This window comes from Polyodon spathula, chromosome 6 (genome assembly GCF_017654505.1).
Source record: "Polyodon spathula isolate WHYD16114869_AA chromosome 6, ASM1765450v1, whole genome shotgun sequence".
NCBI lineage: Eukaryota > Metazoa > Chordata > Actinopteri > Acipenseriformes > Polyodontidae > Polyodon > Polyodon spathula.
Genome location: NC_054539.1, coordinates 18,288,473 through 18,309,333, shown reverse-complemented (window position 1 = coordinate 18,309,333; position 20,861 = coordinate 18,288,473). Strand labels below are relative to the sequence as shown.

At 36.6% G+C, this 20,861-nt stretch overlaps 1 protein-coding gene across 1 annotated transcript; it reads right to left on the bottom strand.

Moving 5' to 3' along the window:
• Window positions 1-1,051: 1,051 nt before the first annotated feature.
• On the bottom strand, window positions 1,052-19,898 carry LOC121316955 (F-box only protein 30-like). The gene is made up of 3 exons (XM_041252372.1): window positions 19,738-19,898; window positions 5,132-7,230; window positions 1,052-4,576 (listed from the first exon to the last, which is right to left on the bottom strand). The coding sequence occupies exons 1-3, from the start codon at window positions 19,748-19,750 to the stop codon at window positions 4,373-4,375; spliced, it is 2,316 nt and encodes a 771-aa protein (XP_041108306.1). The 5' UTR covers window positions 19,751-19,898; the 3' UTR covers window positions 1,052-4,372.
• Between the last annotated feature and the right edge of the window lie 963 nt (window positions 19,899-20,861).

Below are 20,861 nucleotides of genomic sequence, written 5' to 3'. Positions count from 1 at the left end.
TTTGGTGTCGTAACTTTCAGTGGGCAAATGCTCACCTTCGATGGCCACTAGCACGCTGGAAAAGTGTGCTCTTCACGGACGAATCCGTGTTTCAACTGTTCAACTGTATGGCAGACAGCGTGTATGGCGTTGTGTGGGTGAGCGGTTTGCTGATGTCAACGTTGTGAACAGAGTGCCCCATGGTGGTGGTGGGGTTATGGTATGGGCAGGCATAAACTACAGACAACGAACACAATTGCATTTTATCGATGGCAATTTGAATGCACAGAGATACCGTGACGAGATCCTGAGGCCCATTGTCGTGCCATTCATCCGCCACCATCACGTTTCAGCATGATGCACAACCCCGTGTCTCAAGGATCTGTACACAATTCCTGGAAGCTGAGAATTTCCCAGTTCTTTCATGGCCTGCATACTCACCAGACACGTCACCCATTGAGCATGTTTGACACTCTGGACCGACTTGTACGACAGCGTGTTCCAGTTTCCACCAATATCCAGCAACTTCACACAGCCATTGAAGATGAGTGGGACAAAATTCCACAGGCCACAATCAACAGCCTGATAAACTGGTGGTCACTGACTGGTTTTGTGATCCAGGTCCCTACCTTTTTTTTTTTTTTTTTTTCTTTAAGGTATCTGTGATCAACAGATGCATATCTGTATTGCCAGTCATGTGAAATCAATAGATTAGGGCCTAATGAATTTATTTCAATTGACTGATTTCTTTATATGAACTGTAACTCAGTAAAATCTTTGAAATTGTTGCATGTTGCATTTATATTTTTGTTCAGTGTAGTTATTAATAGGACAAAAATTACATTAAATCAAACTTAAATTTATGATTAGTCTACTGTACATAAATCAAAAATAAAATTGGCGCATTCGGTAACTCTCAAAAGTTGTATATATCTAAAATCATATTTCTAATGAAATATTCATAAGAATGACAGCTATTATTATTGGCTCCAAAGGTATATGCTATATGGATTTTACATAACATGGACACCATTATGCTGATTTTGTAAACTGAACAGAAATGCTAATCGAATAAAAGAAAAGGGCACATTTTATTATTAATCAAACTGATAAATGAATGCCAAGGATGGTACAAGAATTATACTGGACTATTGCAATGTTACCATAGAAACTAAAAACAAGCATAACAGGGTCATATAATGGATGTTTAAAGATTGACAAAACTATTCCCCGATTACATATAACAATTGGTACAAAGTGGTTTCCAAGACCACCTACAGAGAATTACACATTCTGCGTTACTGAACCACACAACTAGCCACTGTTCTATGCAGACCACCGAGCAGGAGGCACGTAGGGTAAATGATAACTGCTATCCCAGTGATATAAAGTTGTATTCAGAGGAAATTAACATGACCTTTGATTTTTTTTAAGGGCATTTTTTAAAATTATGATACATCATAGTGGAAGTGATTTAACACAACAGGACAGATAAACATGTTTTAAAGTCAGTGTTCCTTACCGGGCAGTATTGACTACATCCTATAATCTGCTAATGATTTGGCAAGTATGTGAACTGTATTTTTTACTGCGATAGGTATCTGCATATAGATGCCAGTAGTGCAAGTTTCCCTTAGGAGCAAACAGCAGATTTCTTCTGTGGATATAGTGCTTGAGTTGTGTGGGTGATTTTTCTTTACCATACTGTTTATTCTCATGAAACAATAATTAATAAAGAACACTTTACAAACCCCCCCCCCCCCCCCAACACACACACACACACAAATGGTATATGCTACTGTATACCTTCACCATACTTCATAGTTCAACTAAATATACCTATTTTAATTTAAATCAAATAACTTTTTTCTGTTGCCAATTAATTACTTAAAACATCAAGGAACGACAACAATTCTCATTCAATGTTACAAAGCTTAATTCTATGATTAACAAACAAAAACAAATTACACCACACATTTGCCAAATGTGAAAGAAATGTTAATCATTGTTGTGTCCAAGAAGGGCATCACTTAATCTAATCAATACATAATACAATAATTAACATTGCAGTGCGTTGTTTCATCCCCTTACACAGCCCAACAGCTATAAATCAGCACACCCAGAAAAATAATGTCTAGTCAACCAAATCCCTGATCTTTAACAAGAGAAAATGTAATATCATGTTCACTGCAAAAATGGCTTGTCATTGCCTCATGACAGCTCCAGTACCAATTAATGTGGTAGAAACTTTACTGTCACCATCATTAATTTAAATACCGTTGTCATTTCACTTGTCATTCTTTAACATGTGTCGTAGTTTAATATTTAAATAATAGAGGCTAGTATGAAAGGCAAGCCATGCACAAAGGGTATGAAGTAAAGAGTGTATTACTTTTTTATTGCACAAAATGCATTAAGACAGATTGTAGTTAAGTTGTAATTTCCTAAGATGTTCTTACCCACTATGCAATTTTAACAGCTCAGGGGCAGTGTATATTGATCATCTTTTTCAAATTAGTAACACAAAAAAATAATACTTCAAGGTGTATAATTGTTACAGCTCCTGATACTATGTAACATGAAGTTTCCACTCATATAATTCATAACATTGATTAGGGCCACAGTTCTTCCCAGAAGTCTCATAATTGTAGTTTTATTTACTACGCAGCCCTAATACCAAAACAAAAGATGCTTTACACACGTGTTCCAGAAATACTGTGAAGAGATATTGGCTCCATATAACCCACTCCTACTCCCATCAAGAAGCATTACGTTCTGACTGCACAAATGCGCTACTACATGTTTTTATTCCTTTATTTTAAAGTGAGTTTAACCACGGTACTATGGTAACAAGCTACAGCTTTAAATGAAAATACATTTCTGACTGTGAAATGGGGCCAAGTATTAAAATAGCTAGTCGTACTGTTTTTTTTTTTGTTTATTGTAAACTTGTAAAGTAAATAGAAATTATGAAAATGAATTCAAATGTGAAAAAAAACTGAATGTAGTGATTTTTTTTTGTTGTTTTTAAGAAAATAAATCATTTTTCTTCCCCCCCAGGTGTCAAAGATTTTACAAGTGCACAATTAAATTTAAAAGTAAACTTAAAATAACACTTCAAGAATAAAGTGCTAAAAGTGATATTGACACTAGACTTGTATTTAATTTTTGTTTTTGTTTTTACAATAAAATATATATATATTTTTTTTTTCATATGCAGTCCAGAACTCTCATATTAAGATTTTATACAATTATTTCTGGTTATATTACATTGCTATAAAATGTGAAAAAAAAAAAATCTTGCAAGCTTTCCTTTGTGACAAAAAAGTATAATCTTCACAAGCAGCTTTTTTTTTTTTTATTACTAAAGTGAATGATTTCATTCCCACTTGTATTTTCATAAATCACTGAAATAAACAAACTCATCTTTAAACCTGAATGTGTCAAGACTCAACTTTATATCAGAAGACCAGATATGGCTGGTAAAAATGTTACATGCATTAAATATATGGTAAAATATGTTCACTTATGATATATAAAACTTACTGTTTGGTCAGGATGCAAAACAAACAAAAAATGTTTCCTCGAGTTGCTTGTTGCTGTGTGCAAGAATAGTTTTTCTTTTTAAAGTTACCCACAAAAAGGGCATCGAAGAGCAAACCATGCAAGATATTAGTTCAATATACAGACATAAGAATCCCACAGGGAAACGTAAAATAAAGATACAAATCTAAAGAACTCTACCATGTCCAGCAAGTTCAATGTTATATCATACATTAAGGCTCCTCATTATATATATATATATATATATATATATATATATATATATATATATATATATATATATATATTACACACATGGATGAAGGCTATATTTGCAAACACAGAAAAAAAAAGGCATAATACAGCATTAGTGACGTCAAAAGCCATTTTCCTCTAGGTTATACTTGACCACTGACCCATATTTGACTCCTGTGCACTTGACAACACCCACAATATAATGTTTTATAGGAATATGCCATTTCGACGTCACCACAGCGCCGCTTTGTTTTTTCCAGAATGGCTCAAGATACAAATATAGCCTTCATCCACGTATTATATATAGAATAATAGATGGGCTTCAGTGAGTTACAGGAAAATGAGTCCATCTCACTGAAGCCCATCCATCCATATGAGATTATATATATATATATATATATATATATATATATATATATATATATATATATATATATATAAAAAAATAGTGTTTTGATGTTATATATATCATCAAAACATTATTTCATATTTACAGTGAAAGTGGATTTTCTGTTGAAGTTGTGCGCGGGACATTGGTAAAGTGTCATGGAGGGCTTCACCTCATATGAGGTTGGTGGAATAATGGAGCTGCGTTTTATATTAATGGCTTTAGAACTGAGCGCAGCGATCGTCCTTCTTTAGTGAGTTCCCTTGTCACACACATGCAAGGCAAAGGGATTGCCTCCTCCCGCCTCTCCACAGTATTGAACTTGCACTTCTTCAGATGGTCAGCCATGCTGGTGATGTTAGCAAACTTCCAGACATTCACTGTGCCAAAAGCAGTACTGAATCTCCACACCTGGGAAACAAAAAAGTTAAGTCAGTAAATCATTGATAGAGAAACCATTCTTTACTGGACACCACCTGCAATGGAACCCGACACAGAAAATCATAAAATACAGTTATGTACCACATCATAAGACGCTATTTACAAATGTGTTTCCTGTATCACCAATATAGCTATTTGTTTACACAATACACCTGTAAAAAGGTACAGTAAGAGATTGTAACTGAGAAATTACAGAAAGCATCTATGTCTCAGATGTGAAGATCATAACACAAAGTGTACTGTGTCTATAAAAATAAAGTCAGCCAATTTAGTTCATTTATCAAGGTTTTTATCACAAACACTAGTATGTATTTTTCATATATCCTACAAATAAGTCAATAACTCCAATGACATTTGAAAGGCCCCTAAAATTACTTTGTAAAGGCCATTCGGAATCTCAAGAATTCTCACTATTAAACTCACCCAATGTATTTAAACCGTACTTTGGTTTGCTACAAATTTAGCTTTGCATGGTGTGGCAATCACACGGGCACAAGGTGAATTACTTAAGGTTTATTAACCCACCTTGTCTTTTATTTTCCACGAAGAAGTTCCACTTGGGTATTGCCTCTTCTCCCACAAAAGGATGACCATTCCACGGACCTGAAGCAAACTGGAACATACATCCCTCATCAACCGGGATACTCTCGACAGCTGACAAAGACTAAAGCCATCAAGAAACCCTGAAATATGCTGAAGAACTTCAAAGGGAAGATTACTCAGATGGTCACACTGAGGATCAATGGGACAAGTGTTAAATAAAACAGGTGCAGATAAAGGTGTGGGCACACTAGGCTGGACTCCAAATGACCGGAGGTGCCGATCATGAATAATTTTAGAACCTTGCACCGAGGGGCAGAGCCTTCTCTGGGAGTAAGTACAGCCATAATAAGCAAGGGGACACCTGTGCTCCATCCAGCCATTCAAGCCAGCATGAATGTCCCCGTGCACATTCTTAAAGTGAGAAGAAAACTCGTCTCTTCTGAACAACTGCCCGCAAACAAAAGTAAACATGGATCGTTGCTTGGTTTGGTATCTAGCCACACATTCCAGAACTAGGTCCAGCCCGAGTGTCTGGAAAGGGCTTGGGTTCGAAAGCTGAGGGTTTGCGTGATCACAGGCAGAGGCTGAGGCTATTTCACCAACCATGGTGTTTGTAGCCAAAATAGCAGAAGGAAATGAAAAGGTCTGGGTCCCAAAATCAATGCGATATCCATCGACAAATCTACTGTCAGAAATTCCTCTGCCACCTGGTGAGTCTCCCAGGCAAAACAACAAGGCAGCTGTAATAAGATCAATTCCATGAAGGCCCAAGGGATCCTCTGCAACTTCCAGATCAGATGTGTCAACTGCTTTGTCTTCCATTTTTGCAGCAAACAACCCTCTCCGTGCATTAAATGTAAACATGCCCATACTTCTTAGTACTTGGAGGTTATGTGCCTTGCGCTCCAACCTTCTGTCACCGAAGTCAATAGGCAAGTGTTGAAGTGCACTATTTTGCAAGCTGTCAGGAACTGGTCCTGGTGGTTGGGCACTGGAAGGCTGGGGTGATACAACAAGCGATGAATGAAAAGGCATTCCTGGCTTACTTTCAGACCCGCTTACCTCCCAGGACCCATTTATTTCAGAGTGCTTTGATTCAGATGCATCTAAATCCATTTCATCTTGTTCCAGGTTAGCTTGGCATGCATCTACATTGTGAAAACCATTACAAAGAGATGCATTTAATTTCAAATCATCTGTGTTTATTATTCCTTCCTCCTCTACTTCTAAGAAGTCAATGAATCCATTTTGCTCTGCCCAGATCTTCTCACTCACACCTCCTGTAACAATATCATGATCCAATCCACCAACTGCACCCAGTTCACAGTCAAACTCATCATCATGGTCTTTCATCTCAATATTCTGCATGTCTAAAACGTTTACTTCTTCTACATAGACTTCTCCATTCCTTTCAGACTGATCCTCTCGAAGTCTTCCATTGATTAAGTCCATATCCCTTGTTGCATTGCTGAGGATGTCCAGGGCTGCAGCCAAGCTTCTGGTTGTCTCTACCGTAGCTTGGTAAAGTTCATTATAGGACTCCTCATCCATTGCAATTAATCCATTTGAAGGTTGGTCTTCAGGTATACTTGACATCACAGGTATCTTTTCACTAGCAAGAGGCTGTTTATCACCAGTTTTTGACATCATAGTTGCCACTTTAAGTGACTCTAGCAGCATTCGCTGGTCCTGTAGTGCTAAAGCCATATCGAGCTGTTCTACTTCATCAACATCCTTGCTAAAGTTCTCATAAGATTTTCGATCTGAATAACTCACTGGCCACCGGTTCCATTCCATTGTACAGCAGACCACACTGGCTGGGCAAATTTCAAGATGCTCAGCAATTTTGCTCCGAGTGATTGTAAACGGGCACCCAAAACCATTGTTCAAACAAGGCACTCTTTCAAGAGGGCACAAAAGACGATGCTCGTCTAATTTACATGAATGGAAAACAGCTCCGCAAACCAAGGGACAACCAATTAGGTCACAAGAAACACCAGTCTCTGGTCTAGCCATACAGCGTCGGCTGACACAGTTCGTGCAGTGCAAATGCTGCTCCTCCATTTTGGGGGTCACCAACCCTGGAACATAAAATGAAGCACATTAAATTCCATGTCATATAGCAATTTTATTTATTGAATTCATACTTTTAGAATTTTAGGATACAATGTGCCTTTCAATGACTGTTGGGCCTTAGTGCCATTTACAGATTTTTTGACAATTTAATAAGCACAAGTATTATTATCTAATAATCTGAACCAACTTCTGCAAAAAAAAAAAAAAAAAAAAAAAAAAAATAGTGGTGTCATTTGACATTGTGACCCAGTGTATCACAGTCAATGTATTGATTAATACTGAAACAGTTACCATTTAAAGCATAAATAACCCAAATCCAGCAAGACAGTTTTTTTTGTAAACAAGAGAAATCAAAGAGGGGTCAAAACAATATGGCAGTGAAACAGGTTATGTACTGCGGAACACCTGGAAACAGCTTGACAGATAGAAACCTGAGCTGTTAACTAGATACAAGAGAAAAATTAGTAAAACAAAAGGAGTAGTTAAGAACCAAACTAACGGCACCATAATGGGGTTTCCACAGCATGTTAATAGGCATGTTGGCAAATGTAACAAATTTCTGTGCGTTGTATTTATTATTATAAACTTCACTATTAAAATACATACTTTAAGTATTTTAGTAAGGTTGCCGTGTACCGAAGGGTGCACACACCCTATAGTGTCCAGTACTGGATTGCTTTTAAACATACTATATAAATTAAAAAATTAAGCCATAGAAGAAAACAGTATTTACTTGAGGTGTAGGTATATTCCAGCGGTTAACTCATGGGAACCACCAAGACAGTTCTGGAAGGGTGCGCTCCAGACAGCTCTGCTTCTATAGTGGTTTGGTATTTAATGCACATGTGTTACAGGTTTCCACTGAGGTATACAGTAAAGCTAAAAACATGGTTTATTTAACAGTAACGCTAAAAACGTGGTATATTTAAGACTGTTGTTTTATTTAAGATGAGCAAAAGAAGGGGTCTTATAAAACCGGACATGTATTAAAATATGGTTCTGGTAAAAGAATGTTTAATGTTGCGATTAAAATGCTTAATTAGTGTTTGAAAGAAAACTATATTGTGATTGGGAGATGCAATTAGGTGGAGCCAGGGGCTCTTTATATACTGGTTGACCCTCTCATGGAGTCAGTGAGGATTAGACTGCTGGCTAAAGCTCTAGCGAGGTGCAATATTTGCCGTGTCATTTTTGTTTGTTTTATCAACATTAATACATTTAGTTATTTATTTTTTTTAGCCATCACAGTGCGTGGTATGGATCTTTTTTTTTGTACTACACTCAGTGAACTAATTTTTCTTTTTGGCCTCCAGCTACCCCCGTAGCAGAGGTTGTGTGACAATCACGGAACGTGGCATTCACAGAATACAGTCATGTACCAAATGAAGGCTATATCTCAAAGTGTGTCATCTCTCATGCATAAACCAGACAGGACCCCCAACATGGCAGCCTTACTATATCAGAGGTCAAAGTCAAGATCAAGGTCAATGTCTTAGGCAGCACAGTGGATACAAAAAAATCAAAAAACAAGGTATGGTACAGTATTTCATCTTAATTACAAAATATAAATTAAACCAGTACTTTATTTTTTGCACTAATATTTGATTCTGTATAGAGAGGTATGATGTAAGGTCACCAAGTGAAAAATGATCAGCAGTCATTAGACAGCAAGACCATAAATTTAGGTTTCCAAAATATGATTTGGAAATACTGATACCATACATCCTCTAAAAGCCAATAATCTAAGCTTATTCATTTCCGGAATTGAACATCACAACAACACCACTGTGGTAAACAGAAAATTACAGCTATTGGCATCATGAAAAAGTAGGTTCACATAATAAATAAGTGTGACATAAAGACAGACAGATTTCTCAGTATGTCCCTAGATTCTGATACTGTCAATATCATATGTTAGAGCACGTCCTGACTAAGTCTCATCACAACTGAACAAACTGTTTTCTAGATAATATAAAAATCACAAATTGTCCTGGTTACAAATATTTCAGTTTAAATATTCACTACCAAACAACAAAATGAGTGAGCCATGGCAACACAGTAAGCAACTAATGTCAGAGGTTATAAAATCCCTTTGCAGTCTTAACACTTGATTTCACAACACTATCAGAACTTAAACAGCATGACCTGATCACAGACACATTGCACTGAGCACTGCAAAATAATCACCTATTCTTACAGAGTACTGTATACAACATAAAATGCTGTTAATACTGGCAATTGATTATGGCAGTTACACCATTATTTCAATCATTCCATTTAGGACTTTACCATAATTTACATTGTATCAGGAGCAATGGTGTTATATTCGGAAATTAAAACAGTTAAAATTAAATTTAAAACAGAGGTAGCATACTGTGACTGTAGCTCTATTTCTGAAAAAAAAAAGTTGACTAAACTGCAGCACGAAAACAAAAATCATTTAGTTGATGTTTAAATAACAATTATTGAAAATGGACAGTGAAGATAATAGCTTTTCTATTCATGTTATGTTGCCAAGCCTGTGTATCAATTTTTTATTGATGTGTCTGGCATGTCTTAGCTGTTACGTTTGTTTTAGCAGCAACAATACACCCCTTTTTTTTAACTTGTGTATTTAGTATTTTCACTTCTGTGAACAATTGATTAAAATAAAGACAAACAAGAAATAATGCATTGGTCTTGTTTGAACGTTAAAAGTACACATAGTACTTTTATAGTAATAAGTAGAAAAAAATTCTGGAGAAACATAAAACATTAGGTTATTATCATAACCCTGGTTCCCTGAAATAGAAATCATTAATAATGTGTATTTACCTCCTAAAAACTCAAAACCTGAATAAGATATAACAAAGCTGCTCAGCTGAGCCTGTGATGCAGTCATGCCTGTCCACCAAGAATATACAGAACTGTGCGCTCAGATCTCAGCCTTCATGCTTGCTGCAATCATTGACGCAACGACCTTGAAGGTTAATGGTTACATTTTTATTTCAATTCTAGTGGCCCATAAGTAAACTCCAGATGGTGCACAAACAGCTCCCAAAATTCGGGATGGTGCCGGGTCGGAACCATTTTGATGCGGTTTCGATGCAGTAATGGTCCCGGTTCGGCAGGGCACCGTGTTGGGAACAGAGCCGGTTGGTGACCTTGGTACCAGTATGGTATGGGTCCACCAGATCGCAGTTATAGTGGATAGCGCTGTACAGGATGCCAACCTGTGCAAGCTACTGGCAAAACCACTCAGTCAATACTCACAAGAGACTGAGGGAAGCCTGCTTGTTGGAATAAACTAACAGCCCTCGTAATGGTGATGCAAAAGCTGTCACCAAAACATCATCAAGATGCTGTGGTAGATTGCAAGCAACCACAACCAAAGCAGCCTATTGGTCCTGCGCAGCACTGCTGAACCCAGCAGCTGCTGTCACTACAACTTTGCCACAGCACACGCTGCAGACAGGCGGCCTGCGCATAATGTCTGTGAAAACTCTTGTGGTGTGTATAACAAGTACCCGTTTGAAGAGCAAATCAGCCATTTGCCTTCCTCGACTTTTTCATATGCTTCTATACAGGTGCCAATGTGACAGCTTCCCAGTGCGCTGCAAGTCTCTGAAATGCACTCTTTTTGTACGTTTTACAGCAACATGTGAAGACATTTTTTTTCCCCAAATGAGCTTCTCACTAGAATCATACCAAAGCCCAATAAATTTCTTGCACCAATATTCCGTAAATTCCAGCTTTAGTTTTAGTTGCTGCGTTGAATCTGCGCCAGGCGCAGTTGCTTTCTCATTTTTCTCCATACTGGTTGATTTCATTTTCACCTAGAACCAAAGTCTCTTCAATTGCAGGATCTGTGGGACTACTACTTGCATCGACGGGATCTGATATTCTAAATTTTGATCCAACAAAATCAAACTTTTTTTTAAATTTACTTAGTACCGCGTTTGTAAATGTGACCTCGAGTAAAACACCAGATGTGTGCAGTGTTAAATGGTTTTTTTGTTGTTTTTTTTTAAGAAGATGCAAGGAGCAGTGGAATCATTTTTACACGTTGCACTGCACAAAACTACTTATTAATATAAACAAAATTATTGGATAGAGATGAAAAAGGAATCGTGGTCTTTTACATCTGCGTTTTAGAAATGCAATGCTATTATTTTTTAGCATTTTATTAAAATTTCCTGCATATATAACAATTCTGCGTAAATGCGACCGCTGACTCATCTGAATAGGCTCTCCTGTCAGTTCAGTTCTTTAAAGGAAAAATGTATCCGAGATCTGTGTGCACAGTCCTTTATTCCTTTGGGGGCTGGCATGACTGCGTCACAGACTCGGCCGAGCAGATCTGTTATATCCTATTCGGGTTTCGGGTCTTTACGAGGTAAATACCCATTCAGTAATGGCTACATTTCGTACTTGATAGAGACCAGTCATTTTTAAACATAAAATCCTTGGCTCAATGGCCCTACATAGCTAAAACCTTGGTCAAATATGTACAGCTCTAAGTTAAAACTAAATGTGTCTGGTAAAAGATATGATTCTTCACTTTAAATCAATTCAATTCTCAAAGAGAGGTAATATAATTCTATCAAGAAGTAGGTCTACCTTTCATATTAAAATGCTTTCCCAACAGCAGAATTCGATGCTATGATATTAAGGACCATAAGATAAGGTTTTACTGACTAAGGTACAGATAGTTCTGATTGGTACTGAGGTTTTATCAGTGACTAAGAAGTATGTTGTGAAATTCCTAACATACTTTTGGCAGTTGCTGCTCCAGCCCACCCCCTTTTTTTTTTTAGCTGTGCAATAAGCATTACTTTATGAGACTTGCAACAGGATTACAGAAGAGAATTGTACTTCTGTTTTACTAATTTAATGATTCTTCAATTTAACCCGTGGAACAATGTCAATCAAAACAAACTGGAACTGGCCGACCCTCTTGCTTGCAACATGCATTTTCTAAATCTAGAGGAGTACAGTACAAAGCCGGTGATGACATAAAAATTCCAGAAAAAGAATGTTCCATTCTGGATGCCAAAGTCATTGTAAACATGTTGGCCAACTTAACAGCCTACATCTGTTATTACGCCCTGCAAAGGGGATACAGTGGAGGTAGTCATGTCACACTTCACAGATTTCTCCATGCAGCTACAAAACCGTTTATCCAATTGTCATGGAACTTGGAATTAACATGACTTGGCATAAGTTAATCAAATAAGATGCTGGAGAGATGGGAGACGTCTGTCTTATGTCACACTTGCATTTTATCAAATATCTGGAGAACCTCTGGTCCAATTGTCATGAAACTTAGTAAATCTTATTCTATAATATTGAGAGCATGCTGTCAGTGTTCTTCATTACACAGCCCACGAGCCAGTGCCAGTGCCAGTGCCCCCCCACCCCCCCCACCCCACCCCACCCCAGACTTTTTAAAATTGTGAGGTGGGAACCGTACGCCACCACAGATCACGCAGTCGTTGTCATGTATCACACATAAAACACCGGGTTCAATGATGCTCGCTACTTCTGACCTTGTTTTTTTTTATTTCATTAAAAGAGAAAATTAGAAAGTAAGAGATACAGAAGCAGATAACAAGAATGTTACTGTTTAGATTAATGAAGTAAATAAGTTTAATTAATAACACAATGGGGCTGGAGGTACCAGTAGCCTTGAGGTCTTAAGCAAGCCTGGAGCTACAAAACAACGAAAGATACGTGACTTGGAAGACGAAATTCATAAATTGGACAAGCGGTTTTTTTTTTGCTTAATGAAACATATATGAAGCCAGTTTGTTTAATTTGTAGAAGACCTTTTCTGCTTTTAAGCGCAACAATTTAGAACGGCAGTATACAACTGATTTCTTTGTTAAAGTAGCCCTTGCTTAAAAAATAGTGCCGAGCACTGCTATATCATGGCAGCTCTAATCAGAACTCTGACACAGTCAGCGCTCCAGATAAGGTTTTTGGTCTGGGAGTAACTTAACCTCTAATTTTAACACAGGGGGTAAAATGCAACATTACACTGAAGTCATGAGTAATCTCAAAGTAATGTACAATCCTTAATGGAATTAGGGCAGGCATTAAACTGCAATTTAAGAAATGCATTTTTTTCATTACTTATATGTTAACATTAAACTCAGTGAACATGTTAAAACTTGAATATAAAGCCATATAGATAAATAAAATAAGGAATGCATTAATAAGTTATAAAACAGTTTGTTTCATATTATAGGCACCTTTTTTTAGCGGTTGCCTCTAGTGATGGTTCCAGCTGGATTTGTAGCTGGACTGGGGTGTTTACGCTTCAACCGGTGTAGCTGCTGGCGAATTTCTTAATCTTCATGCGATTGGCTGCAAAAACAACAGAGCTAGCCAAAGATTAGATAATGTTTGTTGGGTTGTTTTTTCTTGTTTTCAGTTAGTTTCCTAGTAACTGAAGACATTGTATTCTGGGAAATGTAGTTGTTAGTGGAAGTTTTAGCAAAACTGCTATGCGTATTTTTACGCATTAAATGAGAATTTTGTACATATTTCAGATTTTTTTTAATGCATAAAAAGGGCAGGTATGCAGCTTATCTGGACCTCTGCATACAGTTCTGTTTTTATCATTGTCTGCCCTTGAGGTTATTAAAATACAGTTCTTTACTGTAACTTAAAATATAAATAAATGATGTAAATAATTTTGAATATGTTTATAAGCCTCAGGCTAAACTGTAATTTTAATAATTTTGCAGTTTGGAGTACCACTGTGTCCATCAAGACGTAAAATGGACAGATAAATAAAAAGCATAATGTTACAATGAGGGTGCAATGATTTATCTATAGTAATAGTTTTAACTGAATAATAGATGATTAAGTATCAAAATTGGGAACTTTTGTGGAAAATGTAGGAATAAGTGAAATTGTAAGATTCTACAGGTCAATTTTGTGTTACTTTGTAGTTGCACAGCAAGATTTATCAAAAAATATTTCAGCTGAGGCTACTGCACAATATGCATGAGCCTGCAATAAGCATTGTGCTCATTTAACAGCACTAAGCAGGAGCTTTAAAACAAAACTCCTGCCCACCAACCAGTCAAAACAAACAGTCTCGTAAGCACAGCTTGACGTGGCCTTTTCCTTCTTAAACAAAATTATCCCATTGTTCTGACAGAGCATCTGGCTCAAAACCTGCCAAGTGCAGCAGGTGGTGCACAGAAATGTTAAAAGAAGGCTGGTGCATAAAAAAAATAAAAAAATAAATAAAAAAAACAGACAAGCAGACTGACAACTGACAGAAAACAGCCGTATCTTACTTCAAGTAATTTCACAACTCAGCTAAGCTCAGCGCAGAGGCTGAAGTATGTGAGCTGGACTGTACTTTGAGAAAAAAAAAAACTAAAACTAAATCCAACGTATTTACCATTACAACAACTGTATCTAGATCTGACCTGTTAGCTGCAATGAACCATATTTTCAAAGTGTTTGCTCCATTCTCTAATTAACTTCTATTTTTTTTAAGATGAAAAAATGTTTCTTTTACAAAATGAAAAACAAAACACCTTAAGGGGGGCTTAAGAGAACTTGAAATATATAACGTAGTTGTTGGGTCTAGTTCTATCAAATTTACAGGGGGTTTTACATCTTTCATAAAATAAGGGTCAATTAAAGACCAATGTATTCAGAGAGTGGCTGGTTGAAAACACAATGTAACACACAAACCCGACCACTTACCAATGGCTAACATTAATTAATTGTTAACAAAAGGGCTAGACCATGAAAATGATACATACAGTACATCGTCAATGTCACTTCTTCATATTAAAATAAGACCCATAACCATCATGGTGATGGTTATTAGGACCATGTCACTACAGTGCGTAGTTGGGCAATTCCACCTCATACTAGGCTGCAATCATTACATGAGTGACGAGACTCATAAGAGTGAAGGGTTGTGATTGGTTAGTCTTATGTTGATGCATAAAAACGGTAAGCATTTTAAAGAATCTATTTCAATTCTATTTTTTTTTTTTTTTTTTATACAAGTAAAAAAATATTTGTATTATTGTTTTGGGAGTGGGTACGTGTCGGACAGAGACAAAAGTACAAGGACGAGGCAGTAAAACTTCAGATAGTCTAAAATCATACATCAGATTACTACTCCCTTCCCATGCATTACATACCAACAGGCAGCATCATTCTAGAATTTGTCCTTTTTTTTTTTATTACCACACACATTGCTGGACAAAGGCAAAAGTGCCCAGACAAAAAAATTTAAACTACTCAAATCGTCTTAAATCACACAATGTACTACTCCTTCCTTGTACATGACATACCAAAAGGAATTATAAATGTTTATGCTTTCAGACAAAAACAACAACAATTACCACTTGTGGTGCTGAAGACAGCTCCCTGTTCTAGTAACTGAGGTATTGGCTAAAGGATTGACTGACAACTTTCGTAACCAAATAAAGCCAGACTACAACTGTAATACTGTCTGTCTTCACTTTACAGAAGCCAGTAAAAAGTCATTTTAACACTATAGCCGTAAATAACAAATATTCGTGATTTTCTAATCGAAATAAAGGATAGTATTATATTTTGTATTGCTTTTTGGTTTTCCCAATCAGATTGAACGATGGTACACCTATACCTTATGTGATGACAGTGAAAAGTATCAAAAGAAGAATGCCAATTAAACACAGTGCTGAAATTAGTATGCATTCTTCAACCAAGTAGCCAAAGCACAACGAGCTAGGGAGACATTGTCCAGATTGTAATACTTTTCCCAGACTGTTCTTATGGATAGCCTAGACATTTAAGTTACACAGTACCAAGTGACTGACTTGACGGGATCAGGCAGTCGTTAAATGTTTCCACACAGTACTGTAGAGTTAGAACAACCTTATTTTTTTCTTTTCTCAGATGAACTTTGTAAAAACAGATCAACTGTCTACACACATTTTAAATGGCATTTTGACTATCAAGGCTGCTGTTAAAAACAGCACCAGCTTCAGATGTATGCATGTAGGACAATAATAAATAAATATGACCTAAAGGCCCACTACCTGGAGATCATCTTGTGAGAAGAGAAGTGGGCTAACAAGATAGTACCAACTGCAATGAACTAACCTTCTACAGATAGTCTGCCGGTGGGTGTTCAAGACTCTTTCAACTGCAATGAACACAATGTAACAGCAGTCTGCCCCATTGAGGTGTGTAAAACTGAGAAAGTTAGTAAAGTCCAGGAATTGTTCAGACTAAGTTAAGAATTGTCATGAGAAGCAAAGCTAAATGTATTTTGTTCAACAAGCAGTAATTCAATTCAATGCAATGGATATAATTATCTATAAAAAAGTAAACGACTGAAATGTAAATTGTATCTTAAAATGAATACATTTGTAAATGTACCACTAAAACCTTTAATGTATATAAAGCATTCCATTCCACGTGAACATTCTGATACTAAACTGAGACTTTTTACTTGCAATGCTGTCTCCAATAACAAAGGTTATTTTATTATGTATAATCATGTATTTCTTGCAGTCCCATGTCTTGTCCCATTGGTTTTGCTCTTACACCATAGATAGCTCCCATCTGGCTCTATTCAACATGATAACCACTTCAAAACAAAACTCAATACTACTAATCGAAGTAACATTACCTACAGTATGGAAACAAATAAAATTAAAATAGTGCAAACTATTATATGTGACGGCATACAGATTAAACTGTTAAGATTGTGGACCCTCATAGAACTAAACACACAGCTTTGGGGAAGTCTGATGCTTTATACCATTCTGCTATAAGATGTATAACTGGTGCTTCTTATCTTACTCATCACTGTAGTCTTTACATTATGATTGATTGGCCTTTATTGCACAGTAGGCGATTGGATCATTGGCTTAGGTTAGTTTATAGAACTCTGATTGGGAGAAACCCCACTATATCTGCGCAACCTATTACAGTTCTGCTTCAGTTTACAATTCAACATCAGATTCATTTATTAGATTGGTTCTTCCCAGAGTGTCCACTGTTTTTGGCCGTAATTCATTTCAGTTTGCCACTGCTATTGACTGGAATTAATTTCAAATCAAATTAAAACTAAAAAGTTTTGTTGTTTCGGAGGATGTTTTTAATCAGAATCTGATTTCACTTTTGTCTGATGCATGTGTATGCAGTTGTTAATGTGTTATTTATTTATTTATTTATTTATTCTATGTTGTATTTGTTCCTTTTGTACTGCTGTGATGTCTGCCTCTTGACCAGATCGTTGTTGTAAATGAGAATTTGTTCTCAATCTTATTATCTGGTAAAATAATGGTTAAATGAAATGAGCAAGTGCAATATAGTGTCAAATCTATAGGCACTGCGACAACCAAGCCCGGTCTCCCATACAAACCTGAATACGGTGTCCATTAAAATAAAGTAGATTACACTTGTGAATAAGTTATTTCACGTTAGTAAGCCGGATCTCTCATGAAAGTACATATCCTGTTAAGTTTAGTTAGCGCAACAAACAGGAGCTAGGACTTTGTTTTGTATTGTTTGTTTAAAGAAGCTGTGTTCCCAATTAAAATGGGACACCGCTGAACAAACAAACATACAAGTAGTTGAGAAGTTGTAATTATGAAGCATTGTTACATTTAAAATGTGTAATACTTTTCTGTGGATTCGTAGAACAAACTGTGGATTAGTGAATCAACAATACTACCCTGCACTCCCCTTCTCTTCAAAGCCACACACACTTTTATAGAAGATTTGTAGGATCGATCAATCAAAAGATCAAAGGGCGACGTCACATATACGTTTGAATTAACTGCCTGTCTGGAGGGTAGCTGACATTCAACTGCCATTCTGTCTGCTTTCTCTCCTGCTCACCTACAATGCCCTTCATCACACAGGTCCCGAGTACTTCCTAAGCCTGCTGACCCGCTATGTCCCTGCCTGCAAGCTGAGGTACTCTGAATCTGGCCTGCTTGTTATCCTCAAGCAAAAGTGTACCACACTTGGAGAACGCTTGTTTAGCTTCATGGCTCCGACTCTTTGGAACTCTCTTCCAGCTTTGGTGCGTGACAATCCCACAGTTGCTCGCTTTAAATCAACCCTCAAGACCTACCTGTTCTCTCCTGCTTTCCATGCACTTTAAGCTTGATATCTGCTATTAGCTGCTGTGTTGCTGCTACTATTTCATGTATTATATGCTTTCCACTGTATTTAATGTGTTATGCACTGGTTTTCTTTTACTGTATATCATGTATTATGCATTTCTCTATTTAAAGTATTATGGATTTTCTTCTTGTTACTGCATCTTGTAAAGCACTTTGTGATTGTGGTCCACTATGAAAGGCGCTATATAAAATAGATTGACCGATTATTATTATTATTACAATGATTACTTAAATTGCATATGAGGGATGCAGAGAGTGTATAGCTTCATTATCTTGCATTACTAAAACGGATAGCTGTCTTCATCACCTCAAGTGATAATTATTATTGTTTCTGTCTGGAAGCATAAACATTTATTTAGGAAAACAGCCATAATGATAAATACCTGTTGGTATGTAATGTGCAGGGAGGGACTAATACATTGATGTATGATTTAAGACGATCTGAGTAGTTTTCCCAGGAAATCTGGCAACATTTTTTTAAATTATTAAAAAAAAAAAAAAAAAAAAAAAGCTACACATTCTAGAATGATAATTCTTGTTGGTATGTGCACGGGTAATAATTTGTGTATGGTTTATGACGATCTGAACAGTTTTACTGCCTCCGTCCGGCTTTTACCTACTCCGTCTTGTTTTTAATAAATGAGTGCCTTGTTCGGTACTAATAGCATTAAGACTTCAGTAGACGTGCATAATTAAAAAAGATCATAACAATCCTGTTTTTATTTGAGAAGCAGACTAAACCCTAACAGTTTGCTCATAAATAGCAAAACCGAGACTACTGTACTTTACGATTTATACAGATAAACAACTGTACTGTTGCATGCGAATAGAAATACCGTTGACAACCTCCATAGCTGATTTTTACTACTGCTGCCATCATTGTGTTAACGATGTTACACCGACCCCAGCGTCAAAAACAACGTAATTCTTATAACCAAGTTTTAGTTTAATACTTTATATTACCGTATAAAGTGTACCAGAAATGAAAGCAGAACAATAGAAACAGGAAAAAAGTGTAAGGCCTCACACTACTACTACTTTTCCCAATGTTTGTTATTTTGCATGAGAGAGAAAAAAAAAGAAAAAAACACCTTAAATTACCCTCCACCCCCCTTCTTCCCGGCCTGCAGTCTGTTAGTTTTAGTGAATATGGCAAGTGTTGTGATACAAAAACAGGTTGAATATTATTGTTCTTATGTGTATTAGATCATAAAATGTTGATAACGTTTGACAACAGGCCCAGTGGAGTTGTTCCGTGGTCCCGTGTTGTCTGGATGTCGAAATAAACACTGTGACTGTGCTCGATTGGGGATTAAACTTTCACTAGTCTCAACAAGCAACAAACTCTGACAAAATGTCCCTTACCTTCGCATTCCATAACAACGTTCTTCTCTCTGGTCCTGGGTGATTCTGGTTTGCGTTTTTCTTCTTCAAAAAAGGATGGTGTTTACTTATATTTCTAATCTTACAGTTGTCCTTCCTTCTTTCTCTCACTCTCGATATCAAGTCTTCTATCTGGCTGCCGGCGACGCTCGTCTATGACGTCACTACGCAGCGGTTAAAGTTCGACAACGTGCAAAAGAATAAAAAATAAATAAACGTTTTGCGAAATCGCAGTCTCATGCTGCCGAAAATATTATGACTCTGAACACAGTTGCCGAGTCCGCTGATAATAAGCGGAATTGGGCAAAGTCGCTTTAATATTTTGAGAGTCGGGGGTTGTGTGATTCTGGTGTCAATGTATATGCAGGTCATTAAAATTTAAGAATCTTCCTATCCCTACCAGTTCAACTAAGAAAAACTAGAACTACTTAAAAAAAAAAAAAACATCAAACATCTACATTATTTCCATGGCATGAACGCGTTATATGATTAGCCCCACTCACCCATTGCTGTGTAGTGTACACATACAGCGCGATGAAGCAAGGCTGGGGTAGCTCAGTTAAATGATGTCTTACTAATATTTCATGTGACTATTTTATTGCAATAATGCCTGATTTTGAACTTCTGTTATGTTTAATTGTCCATAAAGGCATGCATCTGTGTGCACCACCCTCACTATATATATATATATATATATATATATATATATATATATATATATATATATATATATATAGACTTTGGTTTACATATACAGTAACTTATTTTTCTTTACATAAACAGGGCTGGTGACTGTGATGGGGTTGTGTAACATGTTGCCCCTCATATGACTAATTAATTAAAATTGCATCCTTCAGGAAAATGTATTTACTGGATCTCTCTCTTGCAGTCAGTTTCAGCCAAGATAGGTAGAACAGCTAATCTCACAGACATTGAGATATTAAGATGTAGGCTATTTTGTATTGACTAAACTGCAGACTTCCACATTCATTTTCCCTGGGACTTAATTCATGTGATCATAATCGTTAAGGAATTATTTTATACCTCCAGAACAATTTAAATATCTTGTACACCTGACATCATTGCTGCCCATGGTGGCTCAAATT